At 44.7% G+C, this 21,648-nt stretch overlaps 1 protein-coding gene across 1 annotated transcript; it reads left to right on the top strand.

Annotated features, from left to right (window-relative positions):
- The first annotated feature begins 602 nt into the window (after window positions 1-602).
- On the top strand, window positions 603-21,371 carry AMD1 (adenosylmethionine decarboxylase 1). Its single transcript, XM_066607014.1, has 9 exons — window positions 603-1,043; window positions 5,100-5,186; window positions 6,953-7,079; window positions 12,843-12,945; window positions 16,662-16,704; window positions 18,271-18,415; window positions 20,166-20,258; window positions 20,347-20,502; window positions 20,740-21,371. Exons 1-9 carry the CDS (start codon window positions 934-936, stop codon window positions 20,875-20,877), a joined length of 1,002 nt encoding a protein of 333 aa, XP_066463111.1. The 5' UTR covers window positions 603-933; the 3' UTR covers window positions 20,878-21,371.
- The last annotated feature ends 277 nt before the right edge of the window (window positions 21,372-21,648 follow it).

A 21,648-nucleotide genomic window follows, 5' to 3' on the forward strand; every position in this document is an offset into this window, starting at 1 on the left:
GCCTGTAGCTGCTAGTCTGTCATGCGGTTACATTCTTCAGGATGCCTCTTGGCGGGGCGCTGTGCACTGAGCCTGTGGGGCGACTTCTCCGCCACTCCCTATGTAGCAGTAGGCAGGCCGCCACCTCCATACTGCTCCAACATGTTTTCTTCCCTGGAAGCACTGCCTGCAGGAGACGCTCTACAGCATGTGATAAAACATGACACCATTTTCTTTCTGGGGGACTGGGAGGAAAACAACAGGCTTTCCTCTGCACGTTAGAACACTGGAGCCCTGCACACGTCAAGGGGCTCGTGTGAGCCACCGCCATTGGTAGCCGTCCAGAGGCTCGGTGCGACTATATCCAGCTCCTGCCTCACACCTCATATCTGCAGTGACGGCCGCCAGCATGACTGCCCCGCCCACCCCGTACACGGCCGTTAATCTGGTCTTCCCAGAATGAGTAACAGGACACCAGCTCCAGCGAGGGGGATCCTAGGGGCGGGGCCAGCGTGACTGACGTTCTCCTCGACCAATGCTTGTGCAGCTGATGGGCCGTCCAGCCCTCAGAGGCGGGTGACGTCACCAGCGCAGCCACTCCGGGTATATAAGCGGTCGCAGCCCCCTTCTTGTCGCTCTACACAGTATGGCCGGCGATATTAGCTAGCGCTCGCTCAACCGCGTTCTCTGTAACAGGGGAATCGTTATAACGGGAAATAAAAGACTGTACCGGAGAAACGCACTAGATCCATCACGTACAGAAACATCCAAGCCTCACACGTCCCCCGCCGGCGGCGAGGAGTCACACTAACGTCAAGAGAGCATTTAATCGTAAAACCGTTTTTTTAGGAGCAGCCGGTCGGCCGGCCGTGGAGGACAGTCACACGAGCAGATCCCTATTTTCCGTTTCTCGTTATTTTCTGCGTTGTCGGTGGGTCTCCGGCTGCCGCGGGGATGGAGGAGAGCGGCGCGCACTTCTTTGAGGGTACGGAGAAGCTGCTGGAGGTCTGGTTCAGCCAGCAGGATGAGAGCAAAGGATCCGGAGACCTGCGGGACATCCCAAGGTGAGCGCCGGCGATTATGTCCGCAAGGTGACACGGCGGCTTACTCGTACCTGTGAGCGCCTTACCGCCCGTCCATGTGCTCGGAGGGGGAGGGGATGGCACTGCTGGCGGGGGCACACCGACCTGCTGCCGCTGCCATCTTGGTTCTGCCTCCCTCCCAGGGTGCGGACTGCGTGCAGCCGCCGCTAGGTGTAAGGTGGCCGCGCGGCTGTGGCGCAGTTGGTAGAACGCGGTGACATATGGCGCATCTCGTCGCCCGGGGGCCTGCGAGACAACCTGGCTGGAGGAGGAGGGTGTGGCGGCCGCATGTGGCCGGGCTGCACACGGTGCCGTATGGCCTCCCGCATTGTCCTTATAAGGGGAGGCCGCAGAGGTGACACCTTGTAGCCCCCGGGGAGTCCCAGCCGCTGTCGGGGGGAAGCTACCTGCCCCATCTAGTATCTTACACGGCCGCTGATATGATAGGGCTGCTATGAGTACATGGATGGTCACGTCTGACACAAAGCAGGCGGTGAGGCTCCACGGTGTAGCGGGGACTGGGCATTACCCCTGCCCCAGTACAGTCACTCCTGTCCGGATGGTGCAGCCTGTCATGATGCCCACCGGCTCCGGACTTGTCACTGTCATGGCAGCGGGGCCGGCTGCATAGCTGGGTAGGCGCAGCCCCATTCACTGTATTCCCCCTTCTTGCTCACCCCATTCACCCTCGGATTTGGCACCTGTCTAGCCGGTGGTCTCCACTGCGCACGGTCAATCTGATGTGACCAACATGGGGAACAGCCCACTTGACACATTCAAAGCGCCTGGAGCCTAATTAAAGCATGGCCTATACAGACAGCAAAGCTATACAGCTGATGGGATGTGAGAGGGGTTTAACTGCCTTTAGCCATTACCAAAAGTTGGCTTCTCATCAGTATCTTGCTATGGAGTCCATAAGATAAACTCCCCCTCCCCCATCTCCACATTCTGACTTCATTGTAGAATAGGGATTAGTGTAGTAAAACGGTAACATCAGGCTTACTAAAAGCAGCGCGTGTGCATATATATATATATATATATATATATATATATTTCTACATGTTTACCGGCTGACTCCACAGTTCTTGTACAGACGTAATGCTACCGGTTTAGATTTGAGACTAAAGCCCTTTTCCCCAGGCTGTAGGAATAAAACTAGTCTTCCAATCCATATAAATGGTTACCAGCTGTTCAGCAAACTTGTGCTTGTGGTCGCTATAACTAGCAAAAATACAGTTTGCTTTACCTAAAATGTTTGTGCATAACATTGGGGCGCTCCCTTCATTCTACTCTGCTGTCCACTGCCTGTTGTGATGTGCAGTCCATTCCTAGTGGAGGGGGTAACTCATGCTGCACGTGAGAGGAGGGGGGGGGGGGGCTGACTTGAGGTACCTTTCCACAGATAGTCACTTGGAATAATTGCTCAAATGAGTGATTATGGGTGACTGTTGCCCCATGTACACACTGGGGACAGAGTTGCTAGTAGTTTTGTTTCAACACAACGACTGAGCAACTTCTCACTTAGTGTAAACAAGAGTTGTTCAGTCTCTGTGCGACTGCCTGTTTGCGGTGATTGGTGGCCGAAAGGGATCCGCCTCAATTTCCTCATTCTTGTGTGAAAGCACAGGAGCCATAGTCTCTGAAACAGTTGTTAGGCACTTGTGTCCGACAGTTGTACTGTGTAAAAGTGCCTTAACAGATGTGGCTACAGCTTCCAGTTAGTGCTTTATTTCACCTCATACAGAAATCGCATCTACACTGCTCAGTACTGCTGTATAATGTTCTCCAGACCAAGGTCCTGAGCCTCCTGCAATTACTGCAGTGGTGGTTGTATATACTCACTACTGATCCATTAATCCCCACGAGACACAGGTCAGAAGGGGTAAAGTTTCTCCTTAAGGGGGAGCACCTAGCACATGTGAGGAGACTTATAATGGCCCTTTAACACTGCAAGAGAATCTCACTTGTCATTGACTCGTGTTTAAACTGATAGTTTCTCTTGTTTAAACGAGTTTCTTAACGGACAGTGATTCAGTCTAAGCGCACCTTAAGGCCATGCATGCTCCTCTGGGAAAGTTATGCCAACAGAAAGATGGAACAATGCCACTACAGCGCCACCTATTGGTAGGCAGCATTCCTGCAAGTCAATGTCTGACCTTGTAACAATGACTGGGAACATAAGCCAGAGTGTTCTCCAGTAGGAAGAGATAACATGTAATAGGGCTGCTGGAGATAGCGGGGTACTTCAACGCCCCCATGTCTGGCTGGTGTATTGAGATTAATGTGGTGTACTTGTGCGACCTTCATTGTGTAATGCCTCAGACCCCCCTTCTTGGGAGCAGTGGATAGGGGAGAACTTAATTTTATTTGTATTTTTTCTTTCTATGTGAGACTTGCTGCTTGCTATCCCCTCTGCTGGGTGATACTGCAGGGAACCCCTGAGGCTTCCTGGTCTCTGTTTTAGACGGGGGTGACTATCCCAAAGTCCTGGGCAGCACTCTTTTTGAGGAGAGGAGACAATGCTCCAGAGGTGACCGCTGATCCTGAACCTTGAGGCGATGCTGGAGCAGCAAATACTGCTGGAAGCTGAAAATGGCCTTTAGTGTGAAATTACCACATTTAAGAAAATAATGATGCCAGAGTGCTGCTTTAATTCACTGATCATGAGAGTTCTGTATTCCCTTAATTTAGCTCACTGAACAATTTATGGAAACCGAATTTCTAGTAAATTTTTATTGGTATCCATTAAACTTGACGCTATGATGGCTAAAAAACCCAATTCTTATCTTGGTTGAAAAGGCCGGCGGTGCCTTGGAAGTGGCCTAATGCATATCGGAAAGGGAAGGGTGGCATCTGTGTATGTAGCAGTAATTCATCCTTAACTGGCAGCACTTGTGTCCCAGTGCGCTTCAAAAGTCCTTCTGAGTAGTACTTCCATTAAATGCCAGGAGCATCTCTACAGTAACAGCGTTGATGTGAGCGCAGTGCAGTGGCTGACAAGAGCAGGAGACTGAGATTTGGGGCAATGCCAGGGCTGCTGGCACAAGAGGCCGTGCAGATGACTAAATACTGCTATGAATCGTCAATGCTTGCTTTAGTCATTGATCTGTCTAGAGGTGCATTAGTTTGGAAGGCCTGTATGATCTGCATGATGTGATGACTCACTGAAACAGCAAGTCAGCCGCACGTGAGTCCCGGCTCATCACACTGGCGTTGGCCTCAGTTGTGCTTTTCTGTTTCTCTGTTCCGTTTGAGGAGCAGGGAAACAAAATGAAACGGAATTTAATGGTTCATTGACTTTAATGGGTTCTCTTTAAAAATGGACATAGTTCCCTTTTAGTTTCATCTCACTTTTGCTTTTCAAATGAAACAATGGCGCCGTCAGCTGCATGATTTGTCACATTTGTAAAACAGATGAAACTAAACATCCGTTTTAAATCAATGGGGAACAGAACAGCAACAGAAATACATAACTGAGACTAACATCCGTGTGGACGACCCCCATCTCTGCTGGTTCACCCCTTTACGGAGATGAAGGGCCTTGGCAGGTTCATGGCATGTATCTTTGTATGGTGTTGCATGGCCTTGTGCCACCATACAGGCTCTTACAAGCAATGCTTCTAGTGGACATGACCCTCTGAACATACCACAATTTAGTTTTTTTACTATCGCAGGTTCCCATGCACTTCTGTGGTTGCACTGGAAGTCACCAGTGCACTTCTGGCAATGATCGTGGTGCCATTACATCTTATTTAAATCCAAACCTTACTAATGGTAAATTATTAGGGAGATGATTAGAATTAGTTCCCCCTCAAGAAGGTAACCCCTTATGTCAGTTTGGTTCTGAGGCTCAGGAGTCGCCTCTACACCAGAGCAAACATTCATCGGGGGGGAAATGCTTGGCTGGATGTGATTACTGGGTCCCTTTAAGGTTTAGGTCTATATTTGCTCCATTTTCTGCCTGTGATTGTGCGGTCTGTCGTTTCCATAGCAGATCTTTAAAACACTTGGATAATCTTCATACTTCTCTTGTTTCAGGTTTGAGTGGGACAAACTTTTGGAGAATGTTCATTGTTTGATCATAAGCGTGACAAAAACTGACAAGCAGGAAGCTTATGTACTCAGGTAATGTGCCAAAACTTTCCTTGAATAGATCCTGACATCTTGCATTTCACCTTACACATGCATGATATAGCGGTCTTGATCCAAAAGGCCCCTTACCAATGAGCTCATACATGTTCCTACTTCCCTGAAGTCTGCTACTGCTGCCAGGGAGAGCCCATAGCTAGAAGTGATGTGCTATATGGCACCCCTGAAATCAGTACGCTGTGTGCTAGAACAGAGGACTTTGCATAGTCTTATGCCCTAATGCAGCATACAAACAGGGCTTAACTAGAACTGACCGACCCTTTTCATTTGTGAGTAGAATAGACCCCATCTGCTGAAGGAGAAACCAGAAGAGTTATAACGATGCTATGAGAATCTCTGACCCTCTCAATATGTTAGTGCTTTATCGCTACTGCATTATGCCCACAGGTAGCCTGTGCCACATTCTAATGAGTACGTCCAGATTGGATAATCCACATTTGTGGTATAGCAAATAAGTTTTACAAAAATGGAAAACCTTTCTCTCTTTATTTATTTTTCCATTGAAGTCAAAATACTTTATTGCCAAACTGTAGATCAATGCCTCCAATGGTGTACAGCAGTGTTCCCCAACTCCAGTCCTCAGGGACCGCCAACAGGTCATGTTTTTAGGATTTCCTCAGTGTTGCACAGGTGATGTAATTATTGTCGGTGCCTCAGACATTGCCACAGGTGTTCTTACTATAGGAGATCCTGAAAACATGACCTGTTGGTGGTCCCTGAGGACTGGAGTTGGGGGGGACCCCTGGTGTGCAGTATTTCCCAACCTGTGATTCTACAGCTGTTCCAAGGTACAGTTCCCGGCATGAAGTATCAACTTGGAGCGCTCGTGTAGGAGGCCGCTAACTCAAAGTCAGCAAGTAGCAGCTTTTTGTAAACACTTTGATCCCATTTGCCTGTCGGCACAGCTAAGTTGTGATCGACTTTATGGCTCCACTAGTCTTCAGATGAATTGTAAGATAGCTGCACCAACATTCATGTAAGCACCATCTGCATACAATGGCTCAGAGGCCACAAAAACTGTACAGTTCTACTATGTATGGTCCTCAGCCACCCAGCCTTCTGGTCACTATTTGAATGCAATTGGTAGGGCTGATAGGTTGCCTTATAATCACATCTTCCAGTTATATAGAAAAAGTATTGTAGTCCAAGACGATGCAAGCTGTTTCTGATGTCTGCAAAAAAACTGCCTTGTTCTCTGTAATGTCATTGAAAAATGTTCATTCTACACTAAATTCATCTGCATAACTAGAGGTACAAGTTAACGGGCAAGATCACATGGAATAGTTCATGAACCCCTTCCCTCTTCCATTCTGTAGAGGTACGTCCTAAATGCCAAAGCCAATGTAGCCAGGGTGTATAGCTATGTCCTTACTTGAATGGCACATGGCACTATTCTGCACTTATTAGAGAGATTGGGTTGATGTTGTAACAACCCAACTGCCCCCAATCGAAGCAGGAAAGTGGAATCCTCAATGCAGGTGTGAAGCCACCCTAATTTTAAGACCATTGTAAGCATACATATTTTCCATCTAAGTGAGGCCAGATCCTGCAACATATATAGCAACATGTTTATGTACATGCGTCAAACAACCTGTGCATCTGACTCTTGAGCCCAGGATCCTAATTTACACTATTTACCTTTCTAGATGTACTTTGTAAAAATAAACGGATAGGATAGCATCTGCCATTACCCTTGAGTGCTCTGTTTTCCTAAATGTATTCCTATGTTCTGCTTGTTACAGTGAGAGTAGCATGTTTGTCTCCAAGAGACGTTTCATTTTGAAGACATGTGGTACCACCCTCTTACTGCAAGCACTGGTTCCCCTGTTGGAGCTCGCTAGAGAGTACTGTGGGTTTGATGACATTCAGGTAAGTTTGGGATTTTTTGAACAAAGCCTTCGATGCATTGCATACTGTCTGAACGATAATGCTTCAGGTACCTTTCCTCTATGATTTAGGAGCCTATATTATCTCTGCAGGGTCTCAAGGGTTGGATAGGTGAATCTCTATAGATTCCAGTACACGGTATTTATTGCCAATGAGTTGTATTGTAACGGACTAGCTAGAATTCTTTTGTAGTACTGTTGACTGCAATATCTGAAATAAAGGGCAGATCTCACTCAGGAAAACTGATGCCAAATATGTGTATGCTTCCCACAGGAGCGAGTATCGCTGGCATCACTTACTGGCAAAGACCCTAAATTGCTACATATAAAATAAGAGAAAAAAACCAAAGTTTTTAAGTGGCCATTAAAGAGGGGGTCTTCCGCATCTTACATGGGGTTTCTATGGATAAAATATTGATGACTTAGCCTCAGGATAGGCCACCAAAATCAGACCTGTGTGGTTGTTTAAAGGGCTTGTGATGCTCGGGTCTCTTCTCTGGCCTGTAAGGTCACATTCGTTCATCAGGCACATGGTCTGTGTATAGCTTGGTCCCATTCAAGTGAATGGGATTGAGCTGCAGCACTGCTACAAATAGTGCCTTGCATGCTGTGAAGAGGTTGTAGAGCTCATCTTAGGGCCGCTTTTACATGGCCATGAAAATCGTGCGACATTTGTGTGTGTGATAACGCCCAAATATCATTCCCATTCTTTTGTATGGGGTCATATACACTACCGTTCAAAAGTTTGGGGTCACATTGAAATGTCCTTATTTTTGAAGGAAAAGCACTGTACTTTTCAATGAAGATAACTTTAAACTAGTCCTAACTTTAAACAAATGCACTCTATACATTGCTAATGTGGTAAATGACTATTCTAGCTGCAAATGCCTGTTTTTTTGTGCAAAATCCACAAAGGTGAATAGAGGCCCATTTCCAGCAACTATCACTCCAGTGTTCTAATGGTACAATGTGTTTGCTCATTGGCTCAGAAGGCAAATTGATGATTAGAAAACCCTTGTGCAATCATGTTCACACATCTGAAAACAGTCTAGCTCGTTACAGAAGCTACAAAACTGACCTTCCTGTGAGCAGATTGAGTTTCTGGAGCATCACATTTGTGGGGTCAATTAAACGCTCAAAATGGCCAGAAAAGGAGAACTTTCATCTGAAACTCGACAGTCTATTCTTGTTCTTAGAAGTGAAGGCTATTCCATGCGAGAAATTGCTAAGAAATTGAAGATTTCCTACAACGGTGTGTACTACTCCCTTCAGAGGACAGCACAAACAGGCTCTAACCAGAGTAGAAAAAGAAGTGGGAGGCCGCGTTGCACAACTAAGCAAGAAGATAAGCACATTAGAGTCTCTAGTTTGAGAAACAGACGCCTCACAGGTACCCAACTGGCATCTTCATTAAATAGTACCCGCAAAACACCAGTGTCAACATCTACAGTGAAGAGGCGGCTGCGGGATTTTGGGCTTCAGGGCAGAGTGGCAAAGAAAAAGCCATATCTGAGACTGGCCAATAAAAGAAAAAGATTAGGATGGGCAAAAGAACACAGACATTGGACAGAGGAAGACTGGAAAAAAGTGTTGTGGACGGATGAATCCAAGTTTGAGGTGTTTGGATCACAAAGAAGAACATTTGTGAGACGCAGAACAAATGAAAAGATGCTGGAAGAATGCCTGACGCCATCTGTTAAGCATGGTGGAGGTAATGTGATGGTCTGGGGTTGCTTTGGTGCTGGTAAGGTGGGAGATTTGTACTGGGTAAAAGGGATTCTGAATAAGGAAGGCTACCGTGTTTCCCCGATAGTAAGACACCCCCGATTGTAAGACGTATCGGGGGTTTCAGGGGGGTCGGCTAAGCCGTACCCCGAAAGTAAGACATATGTCTTACTTTCGGGGAAACACGGGGGTATTGCCGCCTCCCTCTCATCTACCGTAGCTGCGCGCCGCCTCCTGCCCACTTCCGCGCCGCCCCCCTCTCCATACGTCACCGCGCCGTCCCCTGCACTTGTCACTTACCCGAATCCCGGCGGTCCGGCGTCTTCATACTCACCTGCTGAAGATGGCCGCCGGGATCGTCTCTCTCGGTCCATTGCCGATTCCAGCCTCCTGATTGGCTGGAATCGGCACGTGACGGGGCGGAGCTACACGGAGTCGGCATCCAGCACGAGCGGCTCCATTGACGAAAGCAGAAGACCCGGGCTGTGCCGGCTCCATGGAAACGAGGACGCTAGCAACGGAGCAGGTAAGTGAAAAACTTCTTATAACTTCTGTATGGCTCATAATTAATGCACAATGTACATTACAAAGTGCATTAATATGGCCATACAGAAGTGTATAGACCCAATTGCTTTCGCGGTATAGGTCCAATATAAGACATACCCCGAAAGTAAGACATAGTGGGGCTTTTGGGGATAAAAAGAAAGTAAGACACTGTCTTACTTTCGGGGAAACACGGTATCACTCCATTTTGCAACGCCATGCCATACCCAGTGGACAGCGCTTGATTGGAACCAATTTCATCCTACAACAGGACAATGACCCTAAACACACCTCCAAATTGTGCAAGAACTATTTACAGCAGAAGCAGGCAGCTGGTATTCTATCGGTAATGGAGTGGCCAGCGCAGTCACCAGATCTGAACCCCATTGAGCTGTTGTGGGAGCAGCTTGACCGTATGGTACGCCAGAAGTGCCCATCCAACCAATCCAACTTGTGGGAGATGCTTCTAGAAGCGTGGGGTGCAATTTCACAAGCTTACCTCAACAAATTAACAGCTAGAATGTCAAAGGTGTGCAATGCTGTAATTGCTGCAAAAGGAGGATTCTTTGACTAAAGCAAAGTTTGATGTAAAAACAATGTTATTTCAAATACAAATCATTATTTCTAACCTTGTCAATGTCTTGACTCTATTTTCTATTCATTTCACAACGCATGGTGGTGAATAAGTGTGACTTTTCATGGAAAACACAAAATTGTTTGGGTGACCCCAAACTTTTGAACGGTAGTGTACATGAGCAAAAAAAGCTGGCATGTCCTAACTTGGGGCATTCCCTCGGAAAGCATCGCCCATTATTTTTAATGGAGCTGGATATCGTCGCACGGCGTGCTCGCGACTACGGTGTGAGGTTTCCAATTGAAAACAATAGGAAACGCTTGCCCATTGTAAATGTACTGAAGTGATGGGAGGCGTGCCTGGCATCTACAGGTACATCACACTCGTGCAATGTTGCACCGATTTTCATGGCCGAATATCACACTCGTCTGTGTAAAACTACTTTAACACCGCAACCTAATTGGTGGGGTTTCTGTAGCTGGTCCCCCTATAATCTGATATTATCATAAGTTATATTACCATCATATTATATTTAGGTCTCATGACCGTGGGCGAATCTGATTTCATATGCAGGAGCTCGCTGCAGAATCTGACACTGCTTACCACCCGTCTTCTGCGTGCCTAACCGGGTCTCCCATTTTCTTCACTGCGGATGTGTGTGGAAGCACCAGCTGCCGCACATGCTTGGTGGAGTGTTTTTTTTAACTCCTGCTTTTCCGCAGAACCCACTGCCTTAATGCAGAAACTACAAACCATTTAAAACCCATCTTATAAGCAGACTAAGGACTCGTACACATCAGTGCTTGGCGGGTTCGGTTTTCCTTCTCCTTCAGACAGCAGAACACTTTTACCGACTGTCTTGCTATGGAACTGAACGGATCTCCATGACTAGAATGGCATCAGGATGATTTTTCAGCCGGACTTCTGACTTTTTACATGACAGGATGAAGTTATGCAGGCTGGGTCACTTTGTTTTTCAATGGAATCCAGTGACCGAGGTTCCAAAGGGAGCCTGCGATGTGGTCAACTGGCCGTTAAATGTACATATTCAAAATCCCATAGGCAGTTTGTATTACTATATTGATACTATGATGCAACATTTTGAATTCCAAAGACCTCTTTAAAAAAAAGAAAAAAATCCTACTTCATGGCAAGACTTGTCACATGCAGTGTGTAACCACCAGCCAAACAAAGTAGCACATTTCAACCAAGTAGGCGCACAAGATTTTTTCTGGTAAAGGTAATGCTAGTCATCCTTACCTTATGTTCTCCATGTGACATGTGTCCTGAAAGAAGGAATTAGTAGTGTGTATATAAAATGTCACAACGCTGGCCCTAAAGATCAATTAACATGGGATGAATTGTCGGGCAAACTGTCTGGCAGCTCATCCCAGTCACAGCATAGGAGCGAGTATCGCTGGCATCACTCAAAGCGATGAATGTGGTTAACTCTTTCAGGCCCACAAATGATTAATTCAAATTTCCAGGCAGTTTAAAACTATGGAACAAATGTCTCTTGTTCCTCAGAGGGGCTGAAGGGAGTCTGTTAGTTCCCCTAAGTGCCCAGAGTGTGGGCAGCAGGTTATAGTGACAGACACACTGATTTTCGCCAGTCTGTCGCTTATACCAGTTGGTTTAGTGGTTTTGCAAATCTTTGTTTTGAAACTTTGCAGGGCTGGAGTTGAATCCATTATGTATACTGGTATGTACATGCTCCCGTCTGCCCTCCGGATGCTGAATGGCAGGTCCTTCTGTGTCCCGTTGCACAGAGACCTGTCAGCCACCAGTCCAGCCATGCAAAGTCACTAAACCGATCAGTATAAGTTACAGATCACTGAAATCAGTATCACTATATCCTTGGGGAACGTGAGAGGTCGTCTGTGTGCTGGTGGTAGCAACAGAAAATGATCCATTTAAAGCAGTGTTATTACAACCCCATGTAGGTATACAGGGGCAGCTGGTCTTGTTGCTTGAAGCTGTCAATGTGGATACGTTACTGTGGGCAACAATACAGTGGGTTGTTTGTTTTGACTATTTTGATTTATGCCCAGAGTATATACAAGCTATGTACACATACATTTAAACAACTATTTTAAAGGGGTTGTCCATACAGACATCTGTCCATTTGTTAGAGGGCATATAGACAGAGGGCCCCCCCCCCCCCAAATCATCCGACAACCTCTAAAGAGATTCCGTCATCAATTTCCCAATTTCCGTTCATAGTGCTGATGTTGCAGCTTATCTTGGCATATGAAAGAAACAGTAGAATGTGTATCACAGCAAAACGTGTTTTTTTTGTTTTGTTTTTTTACTTTTCATTCTCGCACTTGTATTCTAGTGACCTACCTCAAGTCAGAGGTGGGCTGCTGGCGCTCAGAGTTACATCATCCTCTTATGTATGCCCACTGATGTCGGCGCAAAAGACATGCGCACTGCCTGCATCTTGCCTTCAGTGGTGGACTGCACATTCGTGCATGTCCATTTACTTTGGGACAGAGGATGGGTCGGTGGAGGCAGCTGAGGCCCGGATAGGGGTGTGCATAATAGGAGGCTGGTGTGACTTGGGGCTCTAGCAGCCCACCTCTGTGACTTGGGGCAGGTCACCAGTGTATGGAGCGCAAGAGAATGAAGGTAAATTTTTGAGGTTTTTTTTTTTTTTTTCTTTCTATAATGCACTTTCTCCATCTTCTTGCGCACATGTTCAGATGGCGTTTCATATGCTAGGTGTTGCTGTACTGGCAATCTCTTTAACGCTACCTATAGACCTAGAGGAGTTTCTGCTGTGGATATTGCAGTAAAATGTTGCATGCTTATTTTGCAGAGGACCTTGTTGCAGACTTCAGCCTTTACGTTTCTGTGTAGGAGGTGCTTTTTCTTGATCAATTTTTTTTTTCTTTTTTACAGAACTTCTTTTATTCACGTAAAAATTTTATGAAACCAGACCATCAGGAATACCCACACAGAAATTTCCAGGAAGAAGTTGAATTCCTAAATGAAATTTTTCCAAGTAAGTTTAAGTTTTTTTCTATATTTTTCCATGGGTGGTGGTGGGGGAAGCTGTATAGTATTTTTTTTTCTGCTACTATTTTTGGTACACACAGCCTTTTTAATACCTCAAACAATACAATGTAACTGTTCTCCAGCACTCCAAGAAACATAATTTTAGATTTAAAATTTTTTTTTGTGGAATCGAGATTAAAAACAGTGGGGGAATAAAATCTAAAAATAAATGGGGGGGCCTTAGAATGCATTTCAAGCCAATTTATCTTGGCTCTAAACTCATGCGAGTAAAGGACACACAATGATTGTCGCTCAGAATTAGTTCAAACGATATCTTTTGAGCGATAATCGCTGCGTGTAAATGCTACCATCGTTTGTTTTTATGCTGAACTAAAAATCATTTGGCTGAAAAGCTATCATTCAGCCAGCTGATAGCAGGGACCGCACACTACGATGATTCTCCGTGGGAGTGCTGATAACATTTTCAGTCGCCATCCTGCTGGAGAACACTGGAGCTGTATGCAGATAAAAAAAACACCCTCTGTTATCTGCATACAGCAAAGGGAGCTTCATTTGAATGCAAATGAAGCTAATAAGCTACTAATAGGCAATAGTGCCCATTAGTAGCAATGCAAATTGATCACTCAAACTGTCTTTTGAGCAATCATCTTTGCATGTAAATGGGGCTTAAGAGCCAGGTTAAAGGGGTTGTCTCGCGAAAGCAAGTGGGGTTAAGCACTTCTGTATGGCCATATTAATGCACTTTGTAATATACACCGTGCATTAAATATGAGCCATACAGAAGTTATACACTTACCTTCCCTGCGCTGGCGTCCCCATCTCCATGGCTCCGTCTAACTTCAGCGTCTAATCGCCCGATTAGATGCGCTTGCGCAGAAGGGTCTTCTGCCTTCGGCTCGGTCTGGCACGAGCGGCGTTCTGGCCCCGCCCCTTCTACGCGTCATCGTGTAGCTCCGCCCCATCACGTGTGCCGATTCCAGCCAATCAGGAGGCTGGAATCGGCACACGTGACAGGGCGGAGCTACGCGATGACGCGTAGAAGGGGCGGGGCCAGAACGCCGCTGCTGCTGGACAGACCCGAAGGCAGAGGACCCTTCTGCGCAAGCGCGTCTAATCGGGCGATTAGACGCTGAAGTTAGACGGAGCCATGGAGACGGGGACGCCAGCGCTGCGAAGGTAAGTAAATAACTTCTGTATGGCTCATATTTAATGCACGATGTATATTACAAAGTGCATTAATATGGCCATACAGAAGTACTTAACCCCACTTGCTTTCGCGAGACAACCACTTTAATTTGGCCTAAAACATGTTAGCAAGTCCCGCTTTTCATATTTTATTCCTCCACTTAGAATTTTTTTTAATATTTAATTTTGAAACCCTTTATTTGACTTAGGTCGGTTTTTACATCTTCGTTGGAACCTTCGGTTTGAGATTCCGTCTCAGATCTGGCTCAAAGTACTAAAAAAAAGTGCATCTTTTTTTTTTCCCTTCCGTCTGAAAGCTGGGCACTTGAGTGGAAACCGAAGGGACAGAATTCTAGTCAATGGGGTCCTTTTGACACTGTTCGGTTCTGTCCCAAGGCGGAGCCATTCAGCCATGGGAATTTCCTTTTCCTGTTCCCTGAACAGGGCAGGAAAGTGGACTCTTGTACGCAGGTGTGAAACTACCCATAGGGAATCTGAACTTCAATTTGCAATTTGACTTCTATAATATAGTGCAATACTTCAGTCAGTATTGTAGTACATAGTATTTTTAACTTTTGCATATTAAGCCCTGCCACCGGTGGAGTTTAATGTGGTTATACATTGCTGCCCTAGGAGTCTTCACTATCCCCAGGGCCATCATGACAGTCATGGGGGCCGATAGTCAGTTGGTGGGGAGACACCCTCCCCTTCAGCTGAGCGCTTCCATGCCATGGTTGGGAATAACTGTGCAGGCACAGTAAGCCGTCAAACAGTGCTAGTTTCTGGCGGGTGGCTGTTTAAAACTGCTGGTTATGCAGGTGCGTTCTGTTCCTGGGCCTGCTTCATGCCCACCATGCACATACATGTATATCATAGAGGGAGGAGGGGTTAGAGGCTTTGAATAAATAGCTCCCCAGGCTTATAACTGGGAGGACAATGCGAAGCAGGTTCTATATACAGTATGTTGGATACATCTCAGGTATTCACGTAAAGGATCCCCTGTCATACATGCTCTCTAACTGCTTAGTGGGAGTTTTGGAGGTGTGTTAACTGGGGTTCTGTTGCAATAGATGCCTTAATTATAATTGCTGTAATTGACAGGCTCATTTTTAACTCCTCAGGTACATTGTCACTTTATCCAATAAGTATTTAAACCACTGTACTATGCGTATCTCTTAACTTCTAATAGCTAAAGCATTAGTTGGTTGAAAGTGCAATGAAGGCCCTGTTCACTTCACTTTTTGAGCCTTCCATCAGAGGTATATAATGGGAGGACTCGAGATGCATACTTCTTACGGCAAGCTGCAATCTATCCCATTATGTAGGCATACAGTGGGTTATGTCACCTATACAGCTCCTAATTACTTCATGGCCGCAGCTGATACCAGCCACCCCATACAGCACAAGCTTCCCATACAGTACACTGTATCGCTAGTAGTGACGGCAGAGAAAGGGATCCTCCTTATCCTCTGTCCCCTCCATTATCTTCACCTCAGTGTGTCCCAGACCGCCCACTGACACTTTCCTCGCTTCTGCTCAGCACCCAGTCTTAGCAAGAGTGGCAAATATAAACTAGTGATTCGGTAATCAAATTCCTAGAACAATTTAAAATACTCCTTTTATTGGTGATTTAAATTACCCGCATTAAATGTGTTTTGGAGTGAGACCCTTCATGGGTTCAGCTGCAATACATAGTCCGGGAGTCAAAGCACACGAGGTTCTAACAGCTGGGAAACTCTACTGGAGTAACGGGAGGGTGCAGCGACCAGCAATGAAGTTACCCACATGGCCCTTGCCTGTTGCTTGAACATGTTTTTGGAGACCACCCTACTCTCTGCTTTCATAGGGTGCTTCTTTGATAAGGGTCCATGTATGGGCAGTGACATCACTGGAGCTCCCTAAGGTATCCGGTGAAGGGAGACGGCGGGGGATATTACACAGGGACATTTGTTCCCTGTAGGCTGCTATGGCCTCCATAAACAGATACAGTTTGCAGATCCGAGATGGACTAGTGCAGTGTACTATGCTATTTATCTTCGTGTGGTGATGAAAACAGACCTAGGCCAAAATGTTGTTCTTTAGTCCTCCAGTAGCTTTCCTGATTTGTGCACACAGCGTAGAGCAAAAACGTGTTGTGAACACATCCTATGTAATGCCATTTACATTCAACTGTTTCTGTGCTGTTCATATTGGTGAGTTCCTGCCATCAGTCGTTAGAGGCTTCAGCATTGGTAATGGCCGTGCCTTCAGGGCCACTAGCATCACATGCCTCCTCCCATATTGATGCCTAAATATCTGATTCTCCATGTGGACAATAAGAGGTGGATATGGGTGGCCTGGGACAAATATAGCCCTTAAGATAATCAGGAGCATCCACTTACTGTGCCAGATTTTTGCTAGACATTGTTTTATGAGCGTGGTTTCCTTGTCTTTATTTCCTTGTTTAATGCCGTGAATTGTGAGCGTGTTAATAAGGCACAGAGAAAGCACAATGTATGAAACGTTTTGTCTTTTCAGATGGAGCAGCTTATTGCATGGGGCGCATGAATTCTGATTGCTGGTAAGGAACCCTGCAGAATGTTTGTTTTAAACAGTGCATGAATATAGTGCAAATAAGGAACATGATTGCTGGGCAGAGATGAAAGGCTACGGTTGGCTTCCGAAACGCTGCAGTTCTTGAGGCAAAGCCATAGGGGAGGGGGGAGATCAAAAGGAATGGAAAATATAAGGGAAGGATTTACTGTAAACTTTGTCTCCCTGCTTGATCCATTTCTGACTGGGATGCAAAAGACAGACTGCAGTGGCGCTTTTCTGAAAAGTGCTGTGCAAAAACGCTTTTTTTTTCCTGCAAATGTATAAAAACGAGTGCTGATTGACAATATAGCAACTTTTAAAGGGAACCTGTTAGCAGTTTAAACACTACTAAGTTAACTACATAGGTAGAGCACTGAATTAGAGCAATTTCCATAAGTAACTTTCCTTTTGAGAGCATTCCTGCATAAGATGACTTATCTCCCACACTGCATGTAAATATCTATGGTCAGATTCGGCAGGCCCAGACATCTCTTCTGGCCAGAGTTATTAGTATAAACCCCGACCACCTAAACCACAGGGTTCACAGCATCCACTGGAGCACTTGGATGTCTCACAGGTGCTCTGGAAAGTTATTTATGGGAATTGCTCTAATTCAGTGCTCTATCCCTCTATTGGGTTTAGTAGGTCTAAACCGGCAGGTTCCCTTCAAAACGTCCGCCTCATCAGTTTCCCTAAATCAAGATTAACTTTGTAATACATCTTATTACAGAAAAAGGCTTCATCCGTACTTATTAGCTGCTTCTCCTCACCTCTATCTCCTGCACTGATCATTTACTTAGTCACTGCTAAAATCTGTCTTTGAGAGAGCACAAGATGACAGATTTTAAGATCACTGAGGGATCAGGTTACATGTGTTGCCCACAGAAATCTATGAGGAGGGAGCAGCTGCCTAGCGGCATGGGCAGAGGCTTCTGCTAGTTCTAGTGTTTAGTCTCAATCCAGTGCTAGATTCACAGCTGTTCTGCTGTACATTTTCCATGCTGCTTCTAAGTGTGTGCTACAGAGATATGGAAGCAGATTCTCCTGTGTGTTGTGTATGGGGGGGTCGCCTAACAGCCAGTCTCCACCTGCTCTTGTGCAGAGTTCAAGGAAAATCTAAAATAGATACACTACCAGCACCTGAAATAGCAGGTATAACCCTCAAAATATGTAACCATAATCTTATGGGCGTTTTTTTTGTAGTTTGAAAACTTGAGATCTATTGTCTTTCCTTCTGCTTGCATGAGGGGTATAACACTACAATTGATATTTAAGTCATCGTAAGACACTTGACCGAACAGGCAAATTCTTACTGAACTGGCTTACATGAGCCACTGATTGGGGACACTTGCTCCATGTGTTTCTTTAACAAGCTAATTGCGTCATCTAAAAGGCCCTTCCAAATTGGGAAGCTGATCTCTAAGCTGCTGCTCTTCATACTTGTGAACTGCGAAATGTCTTAATACATGAAAAAGGGTGTTCCTTTGTTTTATCTTAATAGTTTAATGAAATTTATCACAATCTTGCAATATTTTTTTTTGTTTGTTTCTAGGTACTTGTATACTCTGGATGTCCCAGATGGATTTGTCATCAACCAGCCAGATCAGACACTGGAAATTTTAATGAGTGAGCTTAACCCAGAGATCATGGACCAGTTCTACATGAAAGATGGTGTTACTGCAAATGATGTCACTCGTGTAAGTTAAATTATTTAATATATTTATTTAACCCAATCCCATTGTAAACTGCTATGAAACCCTCATACTGCTACCAATAAATTGCTGGGTATATTATAGAGGGTTAACCCATCCACATGCAGTGACCGCTTTGCCGTGTAGGGGTAATTAGGATTCACTGTATCACCTAGGAATTCTGTCAAGACTTTCTCAGAAATAATGAAAACAATCAGATAAACCTATATATTGTTTAGGCCCCTATCATATCCTTCTACCAGGTTGGCAAAATGTCACCTGACACGTTCTCTGTAATGTGCAGAATACACTGTATGCACCACTTCATAAAGAAACTTCTGTTTTTTTCTTTTACCATTTCATGACTAGTCACTCGTTAAATGTCAGCTAGTGTTACCTTTATTGCTTAGTTATGGTTCAAAAGTAGTTTATTCATTTTAAACAGAAATAAAGCATGTATCAGGGGCCAGCAATTCTGGTCGCGTTACAGCATCATGGCAAAACAATAAACAGTTATTAACTACCTTTTGTCTGGTTCTTGGTTGCAATCTGTGGTAAAGCATAAGATATTTAATGAACCGTTTAACATTGTAGTCTTCAAGAAGATGATAGAATAGCTGGCAGAGTAAGAAGTAAGAGAAAAGTATGTTTAGAAAGATAGAATAGCGTGTGAGGAAGAGAAAAGAAAAGGAGGGGGGCGGGGGGGGGTTGGGGACTGACCTGATTTTTCAAATCCAGTCTGCTGTTTCTACTGCAGGTTGCTATGTGGCAGATGGGTCCTGGCGGGGGGAGCCGAACCATTCAGAACCTACGTGGAGATCTCTGCTGTCTCTCGTTGCGAGGTCCAGGCACTCCAAGTCACTAGATATTTGTTTAATCGCATTTCATCTCTGGTGCATAATTCCTCCATATATATTCGATCCTATCTAGCTTTTCTATCCACATCAGCCTGGTGGGAGCCAATGAAGTCCTCCATATCATTGGGATCACTTGTCGAGTTGCTAAGATGACAAATCTCAACAGCGACCTCTTGGCCCTTGCCAGTGCCCCTTGGAGCATTAACAATAGCGCCATTTCTGGTATCAGCTGGACAGCTTCCCTGCTAACCCAGGAGTATAGAGCCCCTACTTCTTGACACGACCAACAGTTATGAACATATGTGCCCCTTTCTGCTTGACATCTCCAACAGGTATCCGAGTACTGGGGGAAGATTCTGGCCAGCCTTCCGGTGTTTTATACCATCTTGTCAAGATCTTGTAGTTCAGTTCTTGGAATTTGCTCGATATGTTTAATTTATGCGTGAGGATATAGGCTTTCCTCCAGTCTTCCTCGGTGGGTGAGTGACCCAACTCCCTCGCCCATTCCCTCTCCAAGGCTATCCCACACCTCTGTGTCAACTTCCACCATATAGTGGTTTATTGCTTAGTTATAGGCAATATAGGCAGCTGAGTCTAGGCAGGCAGTGATTTGTTGATGTGGTCGGGTGCAGCCGATGAGAAGTTCTCTCCACAGTACACAAGCCAAGTTATTTTCCACAAATAAATGCAATTTGACTCAGTATTTTAAGAATGCTTGTCAGGATATTCACAAAGCTTGGCTAGCTTTTCAGCAATGTTACAAAAATCGTAACAAAACCACAGTGTGAATATACACTTACACTTGCTGATATTGTCTGTTATTGGGTGCAATTAGGATATCATAATACTATGACACTGTTTCATTTTTATCATATACTTAGTTTTATTTTTTCTTTTAGATGAGTGGAATTCGTGACCTGATACCAGGTTCTGTCATTGATGCTACAATGTTCAGTCCTTGTGGTTATTCAATGAATGGGATGAAATCAGATGTAAGTATCATAATATAGGAGTTTGGAAATTCCACATTGGAAATACAATGATGTCTCCAATATTAAATTTTTTTTTGCTTCTTTTTAGGGAACTTACTGGACCATTCACATCACTCCAGAGCCAGAATTTTCCTATGTTAGCTTCGAAACTAATGTATCGCAAACTACTTATGATGACCTCATTAGTAAAGTTGTGGATGTTTTTAAACCAAGGAAATTTGTTACCACCCTTTTTGTTAATCAGGTAAAGCGGATTTAAAGTTTGTGGTTTTTTTTTTTCTTCAGTAGAACTAAGTTACATATTCTCCACTTCTGCATCGATGAGGGTTACCTGCTTCCCCAGTACACTTTGGTTGGTGTAATTAACAGACCTGTTTAGAGATCAGCTTACTTTGAAAGACAGTAATGACCTGAAGAGATGGGTTTAGCTGTATGTTGCGGTGACCTCCTCTAACAAACTCCATTGCTTTTTGTTTTTTAGAGTTCCAAATGTCGCACAGCATTCACTTGTGGTCAGAAGATTGAAAGCTTCAAGCAACTTGACCGCCAGTTCGCTCAGTTCAACGATTATAATTTTGTTTTCACCAGTTTTGCAAAGATCCAGCTGCAGCAGAGTTGATTAGAAGAGATGAGGAAAAAACGCAAAAAGAAATCAAAGGAAAGAGGTGGTGGGTGCTTGCTAACTAATGTCGCCAGGGCCCGTGTTATCCACTACCATCACCTTCTAGTTACAGGGAGCCCTGAATATAATCCTAGTTTGAATTGTATCCATTATTATATCGAGGAGTTAGATAACTTGCATGAATGCTCTCTCCTGTGTGTAGATATTCAATGCCACTCTTGCTGTGAAATTGAAGTGCATGTAGAAAAGGTAAACACATACAGTACTAGATTCTATAATACTTGTAAAAATGCACCTAGGTCAACCCACAGCATAGTTTTTCTACAGGTATCACCAAAAATTCCACACAGACAAGGTTTTCGTCCACACTAGCTCATGTTGTAGGGCTATTACAATGTTTTGTGAACTATAGGATTACATGTGTTTCATCACTGGACAATATCTGGATATCTGAAATTTGGATTTCACAAATAAAATTCACATTGCGCATAGTTTAGAAAAGCCTCATTTCGAGTTATGTCAATAATTGACTTTTATTCCGTCTTTTTTTTTTTTTCTCCTCAACTTTGGGACAGTTTTTAAATCTGTTTTAAATTTCCCCATTCAGATGCTGATTTGAGTTGTACTGTAATATTAGAGTTGGTTACAGGTGACTTGAAGCCCATGTAAAGTGAGTGTGCTGACATTCTGCGCCAGTGTTGGCGCATTCTCTGGAAGACCCAGTAACTGCCAGTTCTGATTGCGTTAACAGTATGCTGTAGACCTGCC

The sequence above is a fragment of the Eleutherodactylus coqui genome, chromosome 1, assembly GCF_035609145.1.
Source record: "Eleutherodactylus coqui strain aEleCoq1 chromosome 1, aEleCoq1.hap1, whole genome shotgun sequence".
Classification (NCBI taxonomy): domain Eukaryota; kingdom Metazoa; phylum Chordata; class Amphibia; order Anura; family Eleutherodactylidae; genus Eleutherodactylus; species Eleutherodactylus coqui.

Bases quoted from the DNA above. Each gene is read 5' to 3' on its own strand.
- AMD1 (XM_066607014.1), top strand. From the start codon at position 934: ATGGAGGAGAGCGGCGCGCACTTCTTTGAGGGTACGGAGAAGCTGCTG. The intron at 16,705-18,270 runs GTAAGGAACCCT...GTTTGTTTCTAG, and splicing joins CGCATGAATTCTGATTGCTG to GTACTTGTATACTCTGGATG. The intron at 20,259-20,346 runs GTAAGTATCATA...GCTTCTTTTTAG, and splicing joins TGAATGGGATGAAATCAGAT to GGAACTTACTGGACCATTCA.